Below are 20,114 nucleotides of genomic sequence, written 5' to 3'. Positions count from 1 at the left end.
GTTAAGGAATTATGAGAATTTTCATCTGAAACTATTTCTATTCTTTCATTCTGAATTTGCATCAATTCTGAAATTGTTTCTGTCATATAGACCGGGATTACACTATGAAAGTTTGATAAAAGATCTTTACAAAACAACTACAATAAAAATTTGAGAGCCATTAATAAGATGCGCTTATTGGTTGCATTTTTCAAGTTTTATAAAATAACTTTTATCAAACTTTTACAATTTAACCCCGGTCATATTCTGAATTTCTTGGGAACTGGAATTATTTCTTGCATTTATTCTTAATTCACGTGATTTTCATTTTCTGAATTTTCGATTCGCCCTTTTTTCATGTAATTTTTTTTATTTTTTCACGCATACATTTAAATACAGTAGCCAGTAAGAAGTCTGGCCTGGGAAACCGCCAAAGATTTCAACCTAGGAGCTCAAGGCCGTAGTGTGCCTTGAGCCCCGGCGCAGGGGCCTTTCTCGAAAGGGTTATTACGGTAAAACCTGTCTTTAACAGGACCTGTATTAAACGGTAACCTGTCTTTAACAGGACCTGTACTAAACGGTAACCTGTCTTTAACAGGACCTGTATTAAACGGTAACCTGTCTTTAACAGGACCTGTACTAAACGGTAACCTGTCTTTAACAGGACCTGTATTAAACGGTAACCTGTCTTCAACGGAAAAAAATCGTGGTCCCGTAATTTTAATGCTAAAATACACATTAAAAAACCTGGATTGAACGGAACCTATCTAACGCGGGAACGGAAAGAAAAATTGTATGTTCTTAACGGAAAATTTCATACAAACACTACGAATGCTTCTCAAATCAATAGGCCAAGAGAATCGTACAAAATGTTGAAGTGCTCTACCGAAATATTTTTATGCAATCTCTGCTTGCCAATGTGAGTTCTGCATCATCCGCCCCTACATTAGCAAAAACTGTTTCCGTACTTGATGCTGTGATTTTAGTAGGCCATATATAGTAAGGCAGTTGATTTCTTAAATGGTTACAAATTCTTTCAGAAAAACAGGCTTTTCTACAGTGCACTGAACCAGAAGGGGGCGCCGAATTCACCCTTTAACTGTTTCTTCTACATTACAAGGGGTGCCAGAATGCCGGCTTGTCCCGGATGACAAAGTATCTAGTTGCGGCGCTGCACAGTGCTCAGGATCGCATCAAACATAGACGACAACGTACAAACTGAACCTGCCACGATTATATACGCCCTCATTGAAAATTTTAGAGAAAGCCAAAAAGAAGAGGATGAAGATAAGGTGAATGGCGTCATTTTCAGAAGAAAAACAATGTAGGGTGAAGTTTTTATACAGGTGCTGTCAAAACCTTCAAAGAACTGCGGAAATTTTGCTTTTCATAGCATAATGGCTCGGGCATTTTTTGCATTATTTCTGAAACAAAAACTATTTACTGAAAGTCAGGCAGCGTGAATTATGTTCAAAAAATACTCTGTTATTGACCAGAACGCGAAGAATTTACGGTAATAATGTTTTACTCACTATTTGGCGATGTAGTTAATGTATGTAGTGGATACTATATATTAGTGTAATGCTCTAGTAAATGCGTGTATGATATCAAGTGATGAATATTTAATAATTAATTATTACTTTCTAATTAATTACTATTTACTAATTAATGGTTATTTTATTTATTTTTAAATTATTTACTCTTTATTTTCAATTAATTTATTTTTATTTTACTTCAATTTTTCCGAGATCGTTACATAAATTTGAACAAGTGGAGAGCGACATTCATGTCATATAAATTTACACATTATGTCAATTGAACCTCTATTAAACGGAAACCTGAGCTCGGTCCCTTGCGATTCTGCTGAAGACCGGTTTTACTGCATTATATGCAATGCAAATGTGTATAAAGTTTTTAGCCCCCCCCCTTTCCCTATTTCACTCGGGGCCCTGAGGAAGTACCCGGTTGCCCCAGCCCATAGGCGGAATTGACTTGGAATTCTGGGGGGGGGGGCAAGGTCATCATTGCTGGGGGGGGGCACAATGATCATGATGTCAGCTCATACATATATACATATATACATTAGATCAGTCGACTCCACCTTTGACGCTGAGGAGGCAATGCCCCCCCCCCGTATCTCCGCCCATGCCCCAGCCTAGTTACGGCCCTGAAGTATCCCTGTTATAGAGAATGTGGGGAGGGGGGTGCATGGGAACCCCCCATAAAAATTCATATTTACTGAGGGCCGGAACTTATGAGGAACAACCCTCTGAGGAGGAACCACCGGTATCACCAAGTTAAAAAATTCTGTTGATAAGAAATGTGTCACGGAGGTCGTCGAATTTTTTTTTTAATTGTGACGTGGATTTTGGCGTCGAGACTGGAAGAGATTAACTTGACTTGACTTGGGGAATTCTGAGTTGTAGTCATGAACTGGCGACTTTTGCGTCTGTTTGGCTGAACTTGGCAGGAATTAATCCAGATGTTCCCGTTCTGGTCGAGCGGAAGTGGATGGCAACCTTGCTCTAGCAGATGTTTGGGTTTCGCTTATGTTTTTAATATCATTTCGACTTCGCTGGTGGCCGGGGGAAGGACAATTTTCTCGATTTACGCTCTTCTCTTATTAATGTGTTAAAATGGGGGTGTCGCGATATGGACATCATTTTGCAGCGCCGTTTAAGGATAAGATATGGTGTGTGATTTTTGTCGTTAATTACTAATAATACCCGCGATGGCGGCAAATGTAGCTCGGAGGAGGCAATCAAGGAGGAGACTGGCTGCTCTTGCTTTCCTGTCAAACATCTCGTTGGACGGAACCCATCGTGATACTTTCCTCGGGGTCCTGAATTTAAATTGCCACTACAACAGCAACAAGAAGGGCGAGGAGGAATCGGACGCCGCCGATATAGTGTTGCGGACTGGAGACAACGAGATAATATGTCCTCCGGCCCCGACCAACGATGACACTAATACGACCTCTTACAGCAGCAGCATCGCCGCCACCAAGCAGTCGAAGATACCCGAGAATGGTGCGGCGGATCCCGTGGCGCCGGAGAAGAAGAACTCGTGGTCCAGCAGCTGTGACGAGAAATCGGAACACGTTGTTTACGCTCATTGCCGGGTCAGGTCCTTTTCGAGGAGTAGAGAAAGGTATCGACATTTAATGAGGGGAATTAATATTACGTTATTGACAGATAAATACAAATGCGTATATATCTATTGCAATACGATTATGCAGGACCGCACCTGGTGGAGGCAGGTCTGGTGCGCCGGACTGGGGGGGGGGGGGTAAGTTTCACTCTTCAACCTCTCCTTCAGCATTATGAGGGTGACGCCGAAATGCGTGCTTGCCCCGGCTGACCAAGCATCTAGTTGCGACCCTGCAATTATGCCCAAACTTATGTCAAGAGAATGGCTTCCATGAACAATGTTCAAGTCATGGCCTTCCCCACACATCCACAGTGGCATATTTACAGGGGGGGGGGGCGCTACTTAGTGGGCTCTGCTTAAAGCAGCAAATTATTTGAAAAATGAGTGGCCAAGAAAATTAGTTGAATTGGAAAGAGTCAACACAGAATTTGTGTAACTCAATAAATCTGCCTTTGCCCAGACAGCAAAGGACTAGGTCAGGGAGTGACCTAGTAAGTTTGCCTACACATTAGTAAGCAAAAACATGAATGGCCCTAGTCATGTGAATGACCAAACAAGTCACCTAGAGTGTGTGTAAGTATGAGTGACCAAACAGTGAGCAAGCAAATGAGTGACTTGGAATGTGAGTAAGCATATGAATGAAACAAGTGACCTATAGAGTTTGAGCAGGTATGAGCATGACCAGACAAATGACCTACAGTGCGAGGAGCCAGGTCAGTGAGTGAACTTAAAGTGTGTGCAAGCATGCGAGGGACCAAAACAGTCTGCAAGCGTGTGACTGACTAAAAGAGTGACTTTAGAGACTCAGTGGAGTGAGGGAGGGGGAAGTCAAGTGGGTATAGCACTAGGCGGAAAATTCTAAGAAAGAGTAGCCAAGAAAATTTGACTAGAATGGAAGATGGACGCGACACCATAAATACCTCTGCCCACACATCCACAGTGGTGCATTTATGGGGGGGGGGAGGTATTAGCTGGTTGTAGCCAAGGTTGGAGGGGGCTCTGCAAAGTTGAGGAATGAGGGGTCGCAAAATTTGTATATCCCCCCATCCTGGTGGTAAAACCATAGCTCTGTCTCTTCCTAGATTTGAAGAACTAGCTCACAGTAAATGATAAAATGAGTGACCTAGTGCAGCGGTTCTCAACCTTTTTTAACTTGCGGAACCCCTTTAAGTAAAAAAATTCTATGGGAGCCCTGTACGCCAATTTTTTAATTATTATCAAAGTTACTGATTTATTTTTCACTATTTAAAAATATTTATAATTATTTTTTTAAATTTTACTGTTTTTTTTTGTTTTTTTTTTGTTTTCCCTTGAGTGGCCGCAGAGCCCCTGAAGAGTGTACAAGGAGCACCGATTGAGAGCTGCTGACCTAGAGAATGTGAGAGCATGGGAGTGACAAAAAAGAATGACCCAGAGACAGGTGTATGTACAAGAGTGTGAGCTAAGCAGCTATGGCCCATGGTGGCAAATCTGAGGAATGAGTCATCGAGAAAATTAAGACCAGCTTGAAAGAAGGGTGGCAAAATCATAAATGCGCATCCAGTTGCAGGGGCTTTTTTTTTATGATGGGAATTATCTTGGGCCTCTGAGCTGCAGTTCCTGTTAAATTGTGAGAATTCAGGTCCCACCTTCTTGACGGCTCAGTGACAGCAACTTTCAGTTAAAGTTGGTTTCTGCATTTTTCTAACTTCAAGGCATAAATGCGAGCCGGTTGCCTATTTGAAAAAAGTGTATCCACAGAGAGCAAACAGACCCTCAACACGATGCTCTTACATGCCATGAAAAAATTCAACAATTGCCATCTTCATTTCAAATTATTGAAGACAGATGGCTGCACCAGCAAGAACACAAAACAAGCACAACACTCTGGCAACATAAATATATTAGGGGCCATACACACAGAACACACTTTCCAACATGTACCGATTTGTTAGAAATTCTTCAGAGGAATGTGTATGAGGTGCCTGTATGGTTAAGTACTAACAGTAGCCCTCAGGGCCATCTTAACACATAGGCCTCAAGTGCAGAGGGCCTCATGAAAATTAGATCAGGTTAAAATGTTTGAGAGTAGGCATGTAAAATGGTTAGCAAACTCTCTCAGGCATGTCCATCGCAAGTATAACATCAATTAGTATTGGCTCAAGCCATGTTCATGAATCTTACTTTTAACATAAACAAAATGCAACACCTCAGATATAATAACACGTTTTTTGACAATTTAACTTGAAGCTGAACACACTAATGGAATGTTTGTTTTTTATTTTAAGGTTAAGTTATCTGGAAATGTGCCGTGGGTAACTTAAGTGAGCAGAAATAGCATCCCAGGCTGCTCAAGTGATCTGAGAATGTGCCGCTTAGTTCATTCTTACAAAATTAGGTTTGAGATCTGTTTCATCTAAAGACTTTACTTTGAGGATGCAGCTTGTGTTCTAGCAAAACAGAGACAAATTAGAAATCTGTTTGTCCCCCATAAGATTGACAAAACAAGGAGCAAGATTCATTTGCATTCATTGCAAGATTGCATTTCACAAATAAAAAAGGAAAGAAAAATGCATTTTACAAAAAAAATATTCAGAGTATCAATGCTTGCCCAAGTTGGAAATAAACTACCAATATATATACATACATGTTGGAGTGTCAAGCGTAAATATCAAATTAAGTGCTAAAATAGGCAAAAGCCTCGTCAGATTTGCCTATCTGTTAACATGGTTATACTTAATTGAATATTTTTTAACCATTAATTTTGAACGAACTTCGTTGCTGACTATAGTTTATTTATCAGCAGGTAAAGAAGTGTCCCTAAGAATTTTTTGGATTTTGGTTGACATTTATTTCTGATATTTTTTCTTTTTTTTTTGTCTAATTTCACCCATATAAAATGTCTGAAAAATATTGCTGGTATTGGTGCTTATCTTTTCTGAAAACTTCAGTAGTTTCTCAGATAAGATTCTCTTCACTGTTTCAATTTAATAATTCTCCTAAGTTTTATGTCTTATAACCCAATTTGCTGAATTCAAATGAATTGTAAAGATTGTCTGAAGGTTTTCATGGATCATTTAATTGTTGATCATCAAGAATTAATAGTCAATATAATTAATAGTCAATATAATTAATAGTCAATATAATTAATAGTCAATATAATTAATAGTCAATATAATTAATAGTCAATATAATTAATAGTCAATATAATTAATAGTCAATATAATTAATAATAATCAATATACGTTAATTAATTCACTATTTATTGTATTCAGGGTTCAGAAGTTTGTATTAGATACGAAAGCTAAACTGCATAATCTGAATCAGAAGCGGAAACATCTAGTGCACCAAAGATCAACATCGGAATCACTGAAACTGCCATCCGGTCTCAGCACAGAGAGTTTAAGTAGGAATTTTTTTTATTGTAATGCAAGTTTCTGTGATATATATATAAAATGTACATTATGTTGCAAAATTAATTAATTTTTTCGAAACTCACTAACCAGTGCCATAGGCAGCTGAAATATACAATTTAGTGTGTAATCATTGTAATAATATTAATATTAAAGCCAAAAAATGTTGTCCAAAAAAATATTTTTTTTCTGGATAAAATTTTTTGGCTTTAATACTTCTTATTCTTTTAATTTCTCTATAATTATTGATTTCATTGGTACAATAGCAGAACGCAGGTGGGATCGAGCATTTATTTAGGCTTTCAGGCTCAAATGCTGTCAGAAACGTTCTGTTTTAAGCCAATGTCAGGGTGTTCACCCTCCACCTGATGAGAGCCCTAGACATTAGCTTCGATTAACTTCATTTTTCAATTTTTCAATTTTCCTACAATGCTTTTTATTTTCACATACAATGCTTTTTATTTTCACATACAATGCTTTTTATTTTCACATACAATGCTTTCAAATTACATTTCTTCTCATCATCAATTTTGTTTTCAATTTTTCATATATAAACAATGAATATGTTACAATACAGTAAAACTTTGATTAACAGACACTCGTTTAACTGTCAGTTTCTGTTATCTGTCATTGTCTGAAAAAAATATAGAAAAAACAACCCCAAGTTTTAAGGTCCGAAAAGATTGGATCACTGATATGGTCTGTGCAAATGCCACCAGCAATCATAGATTACTTCTGCTTGTAATTGGTAAATCCAAAAAACCATGTGCTTCCAAAAATTTAAATATGAACACATTGCCTGTGAACTATCCTAAAAAAAAATGCTTGGATGGACTAAACAATTTTTTCAGAATGGTTCCACACCATTTTTGCGCCTCAAGTTACAGCTCCTATGGCCAAAAAGCAGTTGCCGCAGAAAACACTGCTGTTAATGGACAATGCCCAACACAACCCTCTTGTGAACTCAAAAGTGATGATGGCAAAATAAAATGCCTCTTTCTTCCAGTGAATACAACTCCACTTGTCCAGCCTATGGACCAGGGTACAATTAAAAATATGGAGCAGCGTTACAGGAAAACTTTTATCAAAAACTTGCTTTTATCTAATGATGCCATGACTGTCAAAGAATTTTAGAAGAGGTTCAACATAAAGGATACTATTTTTAATACCGCCACTGCCTGGACGATATTGAAAATAGCATCCTTTATGTAAAATATTATAAAATATTTATTACTCTTATATTGATAGTTTTGTGTAAAATTAAATGAAATATGTATGCATTATTTATCTTTTAAAGGATTTTATTTTCATTTTCGTCCCAAGCCCGCAGTGATATTAAGTTACTGTACATATGTGTTAAGAAATTTTGGTTATCCGTCACAACCTTGGTCCGGACAGTGACGGTTAATTGAAGTTTTACTGTGTATATATATATATTTGAAAATATGTATTGTGTGTGTGTTTACTATATCTTTTTTCAACCAGTCCAAAGTAATTGAGCATATTTTCTGTTGATTAATTTTGTATGAATTTTGATGATTAGCAAATTTAATTAAATATGTAAAACATATTTGATCAACATTCCCACCAATTTATTTTTTCCTGTGTGCACTTACTCATTGCTACTCTGGGCTTTACTCTTTTTTATCTGTGTGAAGCTGTTGTTTATCTGCATATATATGCTGTGGTGGCCGCTGTGGTGGTCGAGTGGTTATAGTGCCGGACACGGTGATGCGAGGATCCGGGTTCGAACCCCACAGTGGTGGTCGGCTGAAGAAGTTGGTTTTCTGTGGTTCCCAACTTCAAGGCGCAAATGCGAGCCGATCTCCCCGTTAAAAAGTCTCGCCACAGAGAGCAACAGTCCTACAACGGTAAATCATTCAACCATAACACTTCACTCATAGTTAGTAAAACTGGGGGCAGATGACAGCACTGCACATAACAAGCATTACACAGAAACAAACTTTACGCCAGGTTGCACTACACGTACACGCACATTCCCGCATATACCGATTCGTTGGGGGGTTCCGCGGGGGGGAGGGGGTGCATGTGTGGTGTAGCAGTAGTAGGTAGGGGCTCGGGGATCCATGATGTTCTTAAGTCAGCCGCCTCGTTGGGCAATTTGCCTGTTGTGGCGTTGTATTTGTATTTGTATATATATATATGCACGGGAATATACACTATGTGGTCTTATTGTTTTGCTTAAATCAACTTAACTTTGGAATCAGTGCCTTAAAATATTTATTGTACTGTGAAATACTTTAGTTTTTATTGCTTCAATTTGAATTTCAAATTAATTTCAAGCTTATGGACCTCAAAGCCGTAAGTCGTCAATAAACTTTGATTCTTTGATTGCTAAAGAACTTGATGGGTTAAAACAAAAAACTGGGAAAGAAAGAGTTGAAAGTGAAAGGTATGCAAATGGAAAACTTCAGCTATTAGTTTGAATACTGTGAAAAAAAAAACTATCAAAATGCAGTTGTATTTTAAGTATTTTATCTTGATTCCCAGATTAGTGTTTGTCTCATCTAGAAAAGTTCCTTTTGCTGTTTCTTCATATATTCCATTTCGAAGACAAAGTTCTCACGTATTATCCAGGTAAGATGGAATTGATTAATCTAATGAATACATTGAATACATGCTAATCTGATACTTCAAATTTTTATTAATGGAGATAGACTTGAAAGCCTGGGGGAAGTTATACGATGATGATGATGACTGGAGAGGCATGATGACGTCAATTCATATAATATATAATAATATATCAGAAAAAATTCACATAATATATGATAATCAATTGCAGTTCTTATATGCATGTAGGATCTGCAATTGATGCTGGGGGACCCATGCCTCCCTGTATCTCCACCCATGATTGAATTGTAAATAATGAATGACATTCAAACAATATGAAGATTTTCTTCTTTTTTTCTATAAGAATGGCTAGAATTTTTATATTTTTCATAGATACACTGAGTTTTATGCACAAATTTAGAATGTGAATTTTTTGGAAATGCTTGGAATTTAACCTTTTTTGCTTTATTTTCTCTGCTTGCAGATGTGATACCAAGTCTGAAGTTCAACGCCGTCGCCATAATTCAACAGTACGGCAGCTCACTGCAATCAATGATGGACCAGATCCACTTGACATTTTGGCCCTTTTAGGAATTGAAAAACCTGAAGATGGGCAGGTAAATATTGAAACATTTTTTTTCATAACTTTCCATTGTAGTATTAACCCCTTTTCGACTATACCCAAGCTGAGCTCAGGCACATGTGATTTGCTTTTCTGAATTTAGCTTTGACATAGAAAAATTTGACAGTGGGAGGTCTGCATTTTTGCCTTGTGTATTAATTGTGCATTTCATTTCTATAGCACCTATGCCAGTATAAATGTGTATATGATTTTAAAGACACTTACAACACAAAAGAAATTACATAAACTTGTTTTTTCCTGAGTCAAATCATACTTTCCATTATATCAGTTTTATCATGTAATTAAGGATCCAGGATTCTCAATTTATTCATTCTCATTATCATGTAATGAGGAACCAGGATTTCCCCGATTCAAGTAGTAAGACCCTTTTACATTGTATTACAACACAGCAATCATTGATCAGTCAAACTTTTAATATAGGCCCTACACAACCTTCTTTATCACTAACTTGATGGACAAATAAATTATGTGTAGAATAATTTATGTTTCCTAACATTTGTATCATTATTTCATTGCAATTCTCATTATGGGTAGTAAGTCAGTGATAAGAGCTGAATTCAACTATTAAATTTCTGACTAATTTTGATCAATGTGTAATTACTTTTTTCTTTTATAATTATTCACTATGAATCACATTTTTTTTAAGTATTTATAAAGCAAAAAATTCTTGTTCTTTAATGTTGTAGGACATTTCGTTTGGCCATTACCTTACAACAGGTTATGGCCATAGGAAATGCAGGTCACATGGAGTAGATGCTGATCACTCATCAACATTTGGAGTTCACCATTTCCATGTGAGTGGTTGTGTCCCCTTTGATCAAGTAACATCTGCAAAGATCCATTCCAATGATTTATCTACTGGGTTACACACGTTAGATAAAAGTGAGCTTTCTTATTATTCCTGTGTAATTTTCCATCTTTGTTTTTTTGCCACACAATTTCTTTTTTTCACTAAATTTGCTATATACAGTCAATGCCGCTTATTGAAATCACAGATAATGTTATCATTCTGGTATTGTTATCAATTTTGCAAAGTACAGAAGGGACCAATATCATATTCAATATAAAAATTTCTCGATAACTATGTTAAATTTCCTGTAACTTACTGTAAGTTATCAGGACTTCAGTTTATGTTATTGGTTTTTTTCCTTAAAGTTTTTTTTCATTTTGCATATTTTGAAGCTAAGGTTGAACCGGACTCACTTTTTCCTCATTAAGTTATTGTTATCAACCTATAAGACTATGTGAGGATTTAAAATTACATATTAGTCACGTTTGAATAAACAGTCATTATACTTACAACCATATTTTACAACCAGTTATAACTGGTTTAGTTATAACTATCAATCAGTTATTGTTATCAGAAACCCTGAGTCACAACGTGATGACATTAAGTGGCTTGTTCTGTAATTCATTATGAAATCTTCAGGAAATTCTATTTATTACAATTCAAAATGCATTTGAATCTTATAATCCGATACTGCAAAGGGGTATGCAAGTGAGTTCATGGCATGATAACGGTGTCAAAATAATTTATGGAGTGTAGAGTTTGATAGTACACAGCATACATTAATAAAATCTATATTGGAAATTCAATAACTAAGTTATATGATTTTCATGGGTTTAAATTATCTGTTTGTTAAATTGTTATTTTAAGCATATCTGGAAAGATTGGGCAGGTATTAGTACATAATTTTCAAAAGCATAAATTGTATCTATAAATCTGTTGTATTCTCTGTAGCTAGTGTGACAGAAATTCAAGAGGCTGGAACTACATGTAGGTATCGTTGTCACACTGGTTCATTACAGTACAACCCCAATCTTTTGGATGATCCTGAGCTTATTGCTGGCAAGCACTGTATTCTTCTGAGTTTCCCATCATATGTAGTAAGTATAAGAATGTGTTTCCAAAATCTTGTCAAGTTCAGAAATTTTTCTACATTTCATGTATTTTCAATGCTTCAAAATATTTAGAAATATTTCAGAGCTTGAAAAACTTAGACATTACAATTGTATGCACTTGTATTCTACCAACTCTGTGTTTTTCAAACTTTCTAATCTCGCTGTACACTTGAATCTATGGCTGAATGAGCTTTTGTGACACACTTGAATTGAGATTCTAAAAAAGTATAGTTTAATGATTTGGTTTTACTTCTATCAAGAAAAAAAAACAATTTATATAGCTAAATTGTAATAAAAACAATCAATATTACTGAAACAAAATTACAAGTTATGAAACGATGATTTAGAGGCATCACATTGTGGATGAATGTATTCGTGGTCTGACTCCAATATTATGACTCCGAACGGTTAAAATTAAGAATATTTAATTCGGAGAGAATTACTGGTTAATTTCACATAATGAAAAAGACAAACTATATCACTTGTGCGAGAGCAACACACTGAGAAAGAAGTAGGTCACGCGAAACCGTTTGACTTGTCCGCATTTTTTCCCTCTGATACCCACGCATCAGGAGGTGCATGTAAGGGGCAAAAGATGACGCCACAATGATTTCAGCATCCTAGAAATTTAGTCAGTTTCTTTTAAAAATTGTCACGGTATGTTTACGATCCTCTCATACAAAGCTGCAATTCGAGGGGAGCAGGCAGATCTGATCCCCCAGCACTGGACCAAAATGGTTGCCCAATCCACCCTTTAACTGCTTCTTCTACATGCTAAGAGTGCCAAATTCTGGCTTCCTTGAGATGACAAAGTATCTAGTCACACCCTGCTCTCACTGCACAGCGGTCAAAAAACCCTGTACTACGTTATGAATGATGATACTTATATTCAGATCACTTACTTGACTAGAGTACTCACCATTGCAATGTGAAGTGCACACTAAATGAATGTTTTGTGTTGAGTGATACCTTCCTTTATTAGCAATAGCTTCATTTAGAACATTATGTATTTATTCTTACAGACCTCAGTTATTAATTATGTGAAGCCTGAAGATTTGAAGAAGGATCTCAATGACAAGTTCAAAGAGAAATTCCCACACATATCTCTGACTCTCAGCAAGTTGAGAAGGTATAAACATTCGATAATTAGAAATCCATGTTTTGTACAGAGTATTGCAAACATTGCTGATTTCATAGGTAAAAATTTGAGATTTTTTTTTCATTATACATGAACCGAAGAATCAAGGGCGTAGCCAGGGGGGGGGGGACTTGGGGGTCTGGTCCCCCCCCCCCCGAAATGTGAGAAAATGACCGAAAAAAGGGAAAAAGATGGCCAAATCCATTGTTCTGTCACTTTGGTCCCCCCCCCCCCCGAAATGAAAGTGGTCCCCCCCCCCCCCCGAACGAAATTTCTGGCTACGCCCCTGCGAAGAATATTTTCTTTGAAATATTCAATGTGCATATTCACAGTTTCTTTGTTTTTTCAGTTTGAAAAAAGAAATGGTCAAAATAGCACGCCATGAAGTAAGCATAAGTTGCTTTCTTTGCATAGTCAATCGTGTGATAAAAGAGTGCTTGATTTTTATCCCCATTCTATTTTCACAAATTATATTTTTTTCTTATTTAGTGTAACATAGACCTTGCTATCGTGGCTCAAGCTTTCGTCTACTTTGAAAAGCTAATATTGAAGGTAAATTTTGAGATTTCTCTTCCAGCCCATCTTTGTGTCACAGTCTGGAATAGTGCTTCTTTTGGCGCAGTTGGTAGTCTTACCCAGTTGGGCCATTGCACCCACGTAATGCCAAGTGACTCAATTTAACATTACAAGTGCACCTAAAATGAGCATAAAAGTCAAATTGTATCGCATTGCCAATTCGCGATAACTTGAACTCTGATAGCTCGAATATGTGTTTAGGTCAAAGTTTTCACTCAGCCCCAGAACTTTTTCCATATTTAAGTATTAAAATTTTCCTTTAACTCGAAGTTTTCTTCCTTTAAGTCCAAGTTTTCGAAATTTAAAAGAAATTTGAAATAAATTTAAAAAAATAGCATTTAATTGGGAGAATTTAGCATTCAACACTAGAATTTAGCAAAAGATCTTAGCATTTAGCAATAGAATTTAACAGATTCATTTGTCTGCCTGCAAAAAGTGAACGACTTTCTCACGAAAGAAGAGATAGGCAGTCATTGCACTTTTCGACAGAAAATAATCTTGTATGCACCTTATTTATATAGTTCATTTTTCATTTATACGAGTGTCATGTATTCGTCTGTATTCATAATACAGTATGTACGTCTGGTTTATTTCTAAATATTTTCATTCCATAATTAAATGTAATTAAATTGGTGTAACTTATTTTTCTAATTTCTTCATCTCCAGTAGCATGACATGTTTTACTAATGCGATAATAGCACTATTATTTTAATACATTTTTCCCCCACTCTCACACAACACACACAATCTCATCATAGGAGCATCACGCTGAGCTGGAAATATTGATTTGTGAAGAGGTTATTGTATAAGTGAAAATATTTACTATAAACTATTTTGGGGAGCAGCAAATGAACCATGAATCGGGCGAGGGAGCCGGGGCTTAAAGTTGAGTTTTTTTTTGTTTTGCATTGAGTTAACTTTTTTAATTTGTAGTATCTCTATTTAGATGCTGGTGAATAAACAGAATAGAAAACTGTGTGCTGGAACATGTCTTTTACTTTCTGCAAAGTTGAACGATGTAAAAGGTGTTGAGCTGCGATGTTTATTAGAGGTGAGGTATATGTTCACATTCTGAAATGTCATGCTAACAAAAGGGGTAACTCTTAATCAATTGACTCAAAAAAGTTGTAGTATAACTACTTACACAAAAACTGGGCTTTTTTTTCTTGCAGTAATTCAACACATTTTTTAACCATAATCGGGACCATTTTAACATCATCATGGGGGCCGCCCTAAAAGTCTCACACAATTGATATAATTACTATGTCATCAGAGGCCCCTTGTGCATCAAAAGGACCCACCAAGCCGAGTGGGCATGCCTATCATAAGTGTTTTTGTTGATTTTTATTTTATGTTTGAGTAATTTTGAATGCCACATTGAAAATTATTTATTACACGCTCCCTTAAACGCTCCTCTGGGAAATTTTTTAGAAAAAACATTTTAACGACCATTTTCAAGTTATAATACTGCAGTAAAATATGTATTTACTACAATCCAATGGCCTCCCCTCCCCCCCTTATTTCGCAGCTACAAAAAAATATATTTTTTGATATTGTCACAGATTCTAATGCACACACCCTGATAAACATAGGCCTTACCTGATTTTGGAAGAAAAAAGTGTGCATTACATTCAAATAAAATGCTTATAACATTTGAAAAGCAAGAAGTTATTGAAATGTTTGGTCATGTTATTCTTTTGTTGTATCATAATGCTTCATTCTCTGCTGTGGCATGCATCTTCAGAGATGATAAGAGGTCTTACTGACAGACTGCTGACAAAATGTTCTGCTGGTAAAGTTTTCTTGACTTAACTCAATGAATAAGATTTAATTGAATGTTTTAATTCGATTTAACTAGAATGATTGCACTTTGAATAAATGTTTGTGATTGACTGATAATGGGTGCTGGCTATTGATTGGGTGGCATTTTCAGTTGTAATACGATTATTTTTAGAGATAATTTCTCTGTCTAGGAATTTGAAATGTTTAGTTTATCCTCAGTTTTCTTTTTTGTTGAAGTCAATCATATGTTAGTGTAAATCTCTATAGCTTCTGTGTAGAGGCAAGGATAGTAATGCATGTAAAAGGAGAAAAACTACAGGTGTTCTCAATAATTAATTTCACCTCTGAAAATGGTGCTATAGTTGCAAGAGAAACATTTGGAATTAACATAAGACCCTGGCCAAACAGCTGGGTATAGGCTCTTGCTTTTCATTATATGCTCCCCCATGAACGTCTATACTCTATGCAGGCTGTACTAAATTGTTTGTACAGAGGATACTTTAAATGAAAAAATGTTTGCAAATGATGCAGTTACTTAAAACCTTGAAACTTCTTTGAGGGTTTGTATTCATAAAAAAGTAAAAAGTTTATACCAGTGTGCTCAAAAACCCAATTAGAAAGTTGTTTCTGTGTCTCTTCTGAGGCTAAAAAAATTCTATGCTTGTAAGTGCAGTATTCATTGTGATATTATAATTCAAAAGTCGGAGAAAAGTTGGAAAAGAACAGCGTAAAACAGGGAAAGAAGCATTGACTGTTGGTTTATGCTAGTGTTTCCCAACTTTTCTCCAATTTTTGAATTCTATTATCTCAGTGAATATTGCACTTACAAACATGGAATTTTTTGTTGGCCTCAGAAGAGACACAGAAACAACTTTCTAATAGGGTTTTTGAGCACACAAGGACTGTATATAAAGTTAACTTTTTAATTTTTTATGTATACGACCCCTCAAACAACTATCAAGATTTTAAGTAACTGCGCATCATTTGGAAATTTTTTTGTAATTTAAATATGTTTCTGAAGTCAATAGTTAGAGGTATCCACTGTGCAAATAATTTGGGAAAGCCTGATGTATTTTGCTTCTTAAACCTTTATTGCTTTCTTTGGATTATAGGATTGTTACTCAGAAAATCCACCAATGAATAAGGCAAATGTACGGAAAATATGAAACTCCTAATGCTTTTCGATACACAGTGGATATCGTCTTCTGAGGAAAAATGTATAACCACTAATCACACCGACTGAGGATCCCACTTGGGTTACACAAACCCATGTGGACATTCCATATATTTGTCTTATTCATTGGTGGTTTTCTGAGTATTATTAGGTAAAGTTTATCCACTCTTCCACATACAATTGTTGTTGTAACATATAAATTTTTTGACGAAAGGCAGCAGGAACAAGGGTTGTAACTAATTTTATTCCTCTATATATGTTACAGAAGATAGAAGCAGTATTTCGAGTCCACCGCAAAGATCTTTTATGCTTAGAGTTCAGAGTTTTAGTTGCACTCGAGTTCTCGTTACATCTGCCATTGTGGGAGGTTCTTCCTCATTATCAACGACTCGTGTACACTTCTTGAAAATCAGTATTCTCTCCATGTGTACATTCGTTGTTTTTTTTCCCCTGTTTGTGATAAATTTGTGCTTAATGGGTGTTTATGTTCATATGTATGTGTTTATTGTTGTTTCGTGTTTGCTTGAATGCAATGATCTCATATTATGTCAAGAATGCTCAAAGTAAGACCTGTAAACTGTGTCAAACTTATCTGCTTGCATAAGTGAAAAATTTGAAAATGAAAAACAATAGTTTATTTAGTGTCTTCTGTTTAGTTTTCCATGCAGGAACCATGGAATGAAATGACCTATAGTTTATTTCTAACATAATCTCCAAAGCTACACAAGTACTTGTTCCACTGCTCCTAGAAGTCCTTTGGCTGTGATCGAGACCAGTTTTGAACATTGTTCATGACTTTGGTGTCCAAGTAAAAACTGTGACCCTTCAATGCCTTTGTCAGTGGAACAAAATGTAATAGATGCAGGCTATATAGTGGATGTTCCAACACTGTCAACCGAAACTTCATTGTATTCAGTGTAAGAGCAGCCACATATGTGACAGCATGTTGTCATGCAGAAAAATCACTCCAGAGAGCAACAAACCAAGCTGTTTGGCCTTGATTGCTACATAAAAATGTGTGGCCACATACAGCTGCTCTGACACAGAGCACGTTGGGTAATTTTCAGTGGACAGTGTTGGAACACTCACCGTATATACTGCATCTATCTGTGACTCACATTTTTGCTTCACTGAAAAAGGCTTGAAGTCATCACTTATACTCAGGTAGCAAAGTCATGGATAATGTCAAATAAACTGTTATTTAATTTGTGGCTTTGGTTTTATTTCCATTTGATCCACCCTTATAAATATATCACTCTAGGCTTGATTCATCATTATAAAAAAAGAAAAACCTCATTTTTCTGCGCTTGATCATTAATTGTATAACTGCTTTTATATTCAAATTTTTATTTATACAAAATGTAATTTTATCTTATCTTTTCTAAAGATGACATTTATAAAAGTACCATATTTCTCGGTATAAGTGGTGTATGGGCAGCACTGCAGTGTGAAAGAAGCATCAAAATATTTTTCAGCCATGTCTACCGCTTACAGGCCATAAACTGCTACATGTATTGTGTTGTGACGATCAATATATATTTTTTAAAAAATATGAGAGGTTTCACACCCCTACTCTAAAATAATGTTTTTTTTTATAAATGTAAATGCCGCAATGGATAGGCCAAGAAATATGATTAACTAAAACCCTGCTAATCAAATAGCTTAAAAAAAGCACCATTTCATATACCAAACACAAGATGACCAATCTTAAGAGTATTTTTTGGGCTTCTGGGGCAAAGTAATGCACAACTACACGGCCTGCTACAATTCATATGAATTTCAATGAAAGGTTATCACAGAACCCATCATGCACCAAGGAACCTCCGGTGGGTGGGAATTCCCTTATAAGGCAGCTTCGATCATGAACGTTTTTGACATTCATTTAGAGTACATGTACTGCTTTTTTAAGAATGAAAGTATCAGGCATTGGTCTCTGTATTCCACTCCTTGCTGTCAATAAACGAATCAATTAGGTCTATAAATCTTGTCTAGCACAAATGTTTAGATGTGCAAGATCATTTCCTGGCAGTTTCATGATTGCTATTTTACAGTAGTTATGATAAATCTGGTTATTATGTGTAATGACTGATCTATCACATTTACTGTAACAGATACACTACCTGTAGCACTGATGAAATTGAAAAAAATAACACAGTTGAACCCTGATTCAATCAGAGCCAACCTTATGGGTGTGCAATAGGTGCAGTCGCACCAGACCCCGCGGATAGGGAAGCCCCTGCACTTACATTAGTAGAGGTGAAAAAAAAATATGTAGAACAGAGTAACATCTAGTTATCAAATTCATTTTTAAACTAGATGTCTTTGGTTTAACTGTTTGTTTCTGGAATTTTCATCAATTCTCGAATTATTTCTCTGATTTTTTTATTTTTTTTATTTGGGTCCTTCAGAAACAACTCCCTGTGTTCCACAGAGTATGCCATGAGGCTTACAAACGTAAGTAACATCAACAAACATATGCGGTTCAAGAAACTCAAAAATTGAAATTTTTGATTATTGCAATTTCTCTGATTAATTGTGAATTTTCAACAGTTCTGGGATTATTTGTCTCATCAATTCTGTATTTTCATAAATTTTTGAATTATTTCTTTTATTAATTCTGAGTTTTCATTGCTGCTATCTTCCAATTATTTCTCATCAATTCTAAATTTTCAGTAGCTCTCAGATCATTGGGCTCTAATTTTCATTAGTTTTGAAACTATTTCTTTCATCAATTTAAAACTTTCTTCAGTTCTGAATTTTTATTTATTCAAAGTTTTCATTATTTTTTGTGACCATTTACATTTATTTGTATCTACATTTTCTTGAGTGAAGTAGATATTTTTCAGCATTCTCATGTATATTCTGTGATAATGCTCTATCCGCTATACTTCCCATCCCCCGCAAAATATGTAAAATCAGGGCTAAGGAGCTCCGAAATTATTTTCGCACCTGATAAGTAAGGGTGGTCCTGATTTCAATGCCACCATTTATTTCACAGAATTCTGTTATAATAATTTGGCGTTATATTGTATCACGGTTGAACTCGTGTAATCCCTACATATTTGAGACTTTTTTCACTGAAAATTTCTGGTGCTAAATCAGGGTTCTGCTGTACTTAGGTAAAAAAATCAAAGGGATATATATTTTTTGTAATAAGCATGTGCATGATTCTAACAAATAAAGCAAGTAATTAAGCCAGACTTTTATGTACGAACCACATATAGCATTAAGACATAATCCTTTTATTGCTAGACATCTTGGTCAATCGTTATATAAATAAAATGTAAACCAAACAATCTTCGAAGCACTGAAGTTTGAAAACAAAAAAAATACTGACTTTTGGTTACACATCGTTTGTACCAATTTTTCTGTAATTATTTTTGTGATACGAGAAATTATTGTAAAGATGATTTTATCATTAAATTGTCATGTTATCGGTGTCTGAAAAGAAAAAAAAATCTTCCACGCCATAAAGGTTTTTACACTCCATTTTTTATTGGTGGTGAATAAGAACAAGAATTTTTAAAGTTCGAAAAGAGTTCTTTGTATGATGAGATGAATTTTTTAATTAAATTTATCGTTGTTGGTGTAATGTAAATGTTGAGGTGTTTGATGTGCTTTAATATATCTCTGTCTCTCTAAATATTTTACAAGTATTCTATGAAGATATATAATGCTATAAGACATTTTTATATAACATTTTATTTATAGCAGTCATTTCTAACCATTTATTATAATTTGTAGTACGTATTATAATTTGTAAGTGCCGATTCTTATTTTTTTTTAAGGTGTCTCATGGCAATGGAA

The 20,114-nt window shown here is 35.6% G+C and overlaps 1 protein-coding gene across 2 annotated transcripts; it reads left to right on the top strand.

Moving 5' to 3' along the window:
• Positions 1–2,490: 2,490 nt before the first annotated feature.
• Positions 2,491–19,751, top strand: LOC149084241 (CDK5 and ABL1 enzyme substrate 2-like). Of its 2 annotated transcripts, none has more exons than XM_089234600.1 (12): positions 2,491–3,129; positions 6,384–6,514; positions 8,826–8,934; positions 9,033–9,119; positions 9,577–9,709; positions 10,422–10,617; positions 11,477–11,622; positions 12,660–12,766; positions 13,125–13,161; positions 13,265–13,327; positions 14,298–14,402; positions 16,573–19,751. In XM_089234600.1, exons 1-12 carry the CDS (start codon positions 2,711–2,713, stop codon positions 16,711–16,713), a joined length of 1,674 nt encoding a protein of 557 aa, XP_089090726.1. In that variant the 5' UTR covers positions 2,491–2,710; the 3' UTR covers positions 16,714–19,751. The 2 variants fall into 2 exon arrangements, with proteins under 2 accessions (XP_089090726.1, XP_089090727.1); XM_089234601.1 differs by having other exon boundaries at positions 2,537–3,129; positions 9,054–9,119; positions 16,573–16,833.
• The last annotated feature ends 363 nt before the right edge of the window (positions 19,752–20,114 follow it).

Source organism: Pholcus phalangioides, unplaced genomic scaffold, assembly GCF_987345545.1.
Source record: "Pholcus phalangioides strain wild (caught in Gottingen) unplaced genomic scaffold, Ppha-v1.0 ptg000008l_1, whole genome shotgun sequence".
NCBI lineage: Eukaryota > Metazoa > Arthropoda > Arachnida > Araneae > Pholcidae > Pholcus > Pholcus phalangioides.
Note: the sequence above shows the minus strand (reverse complement) of the source record. Positions and strands in the feature narration are given on the sequence as shown.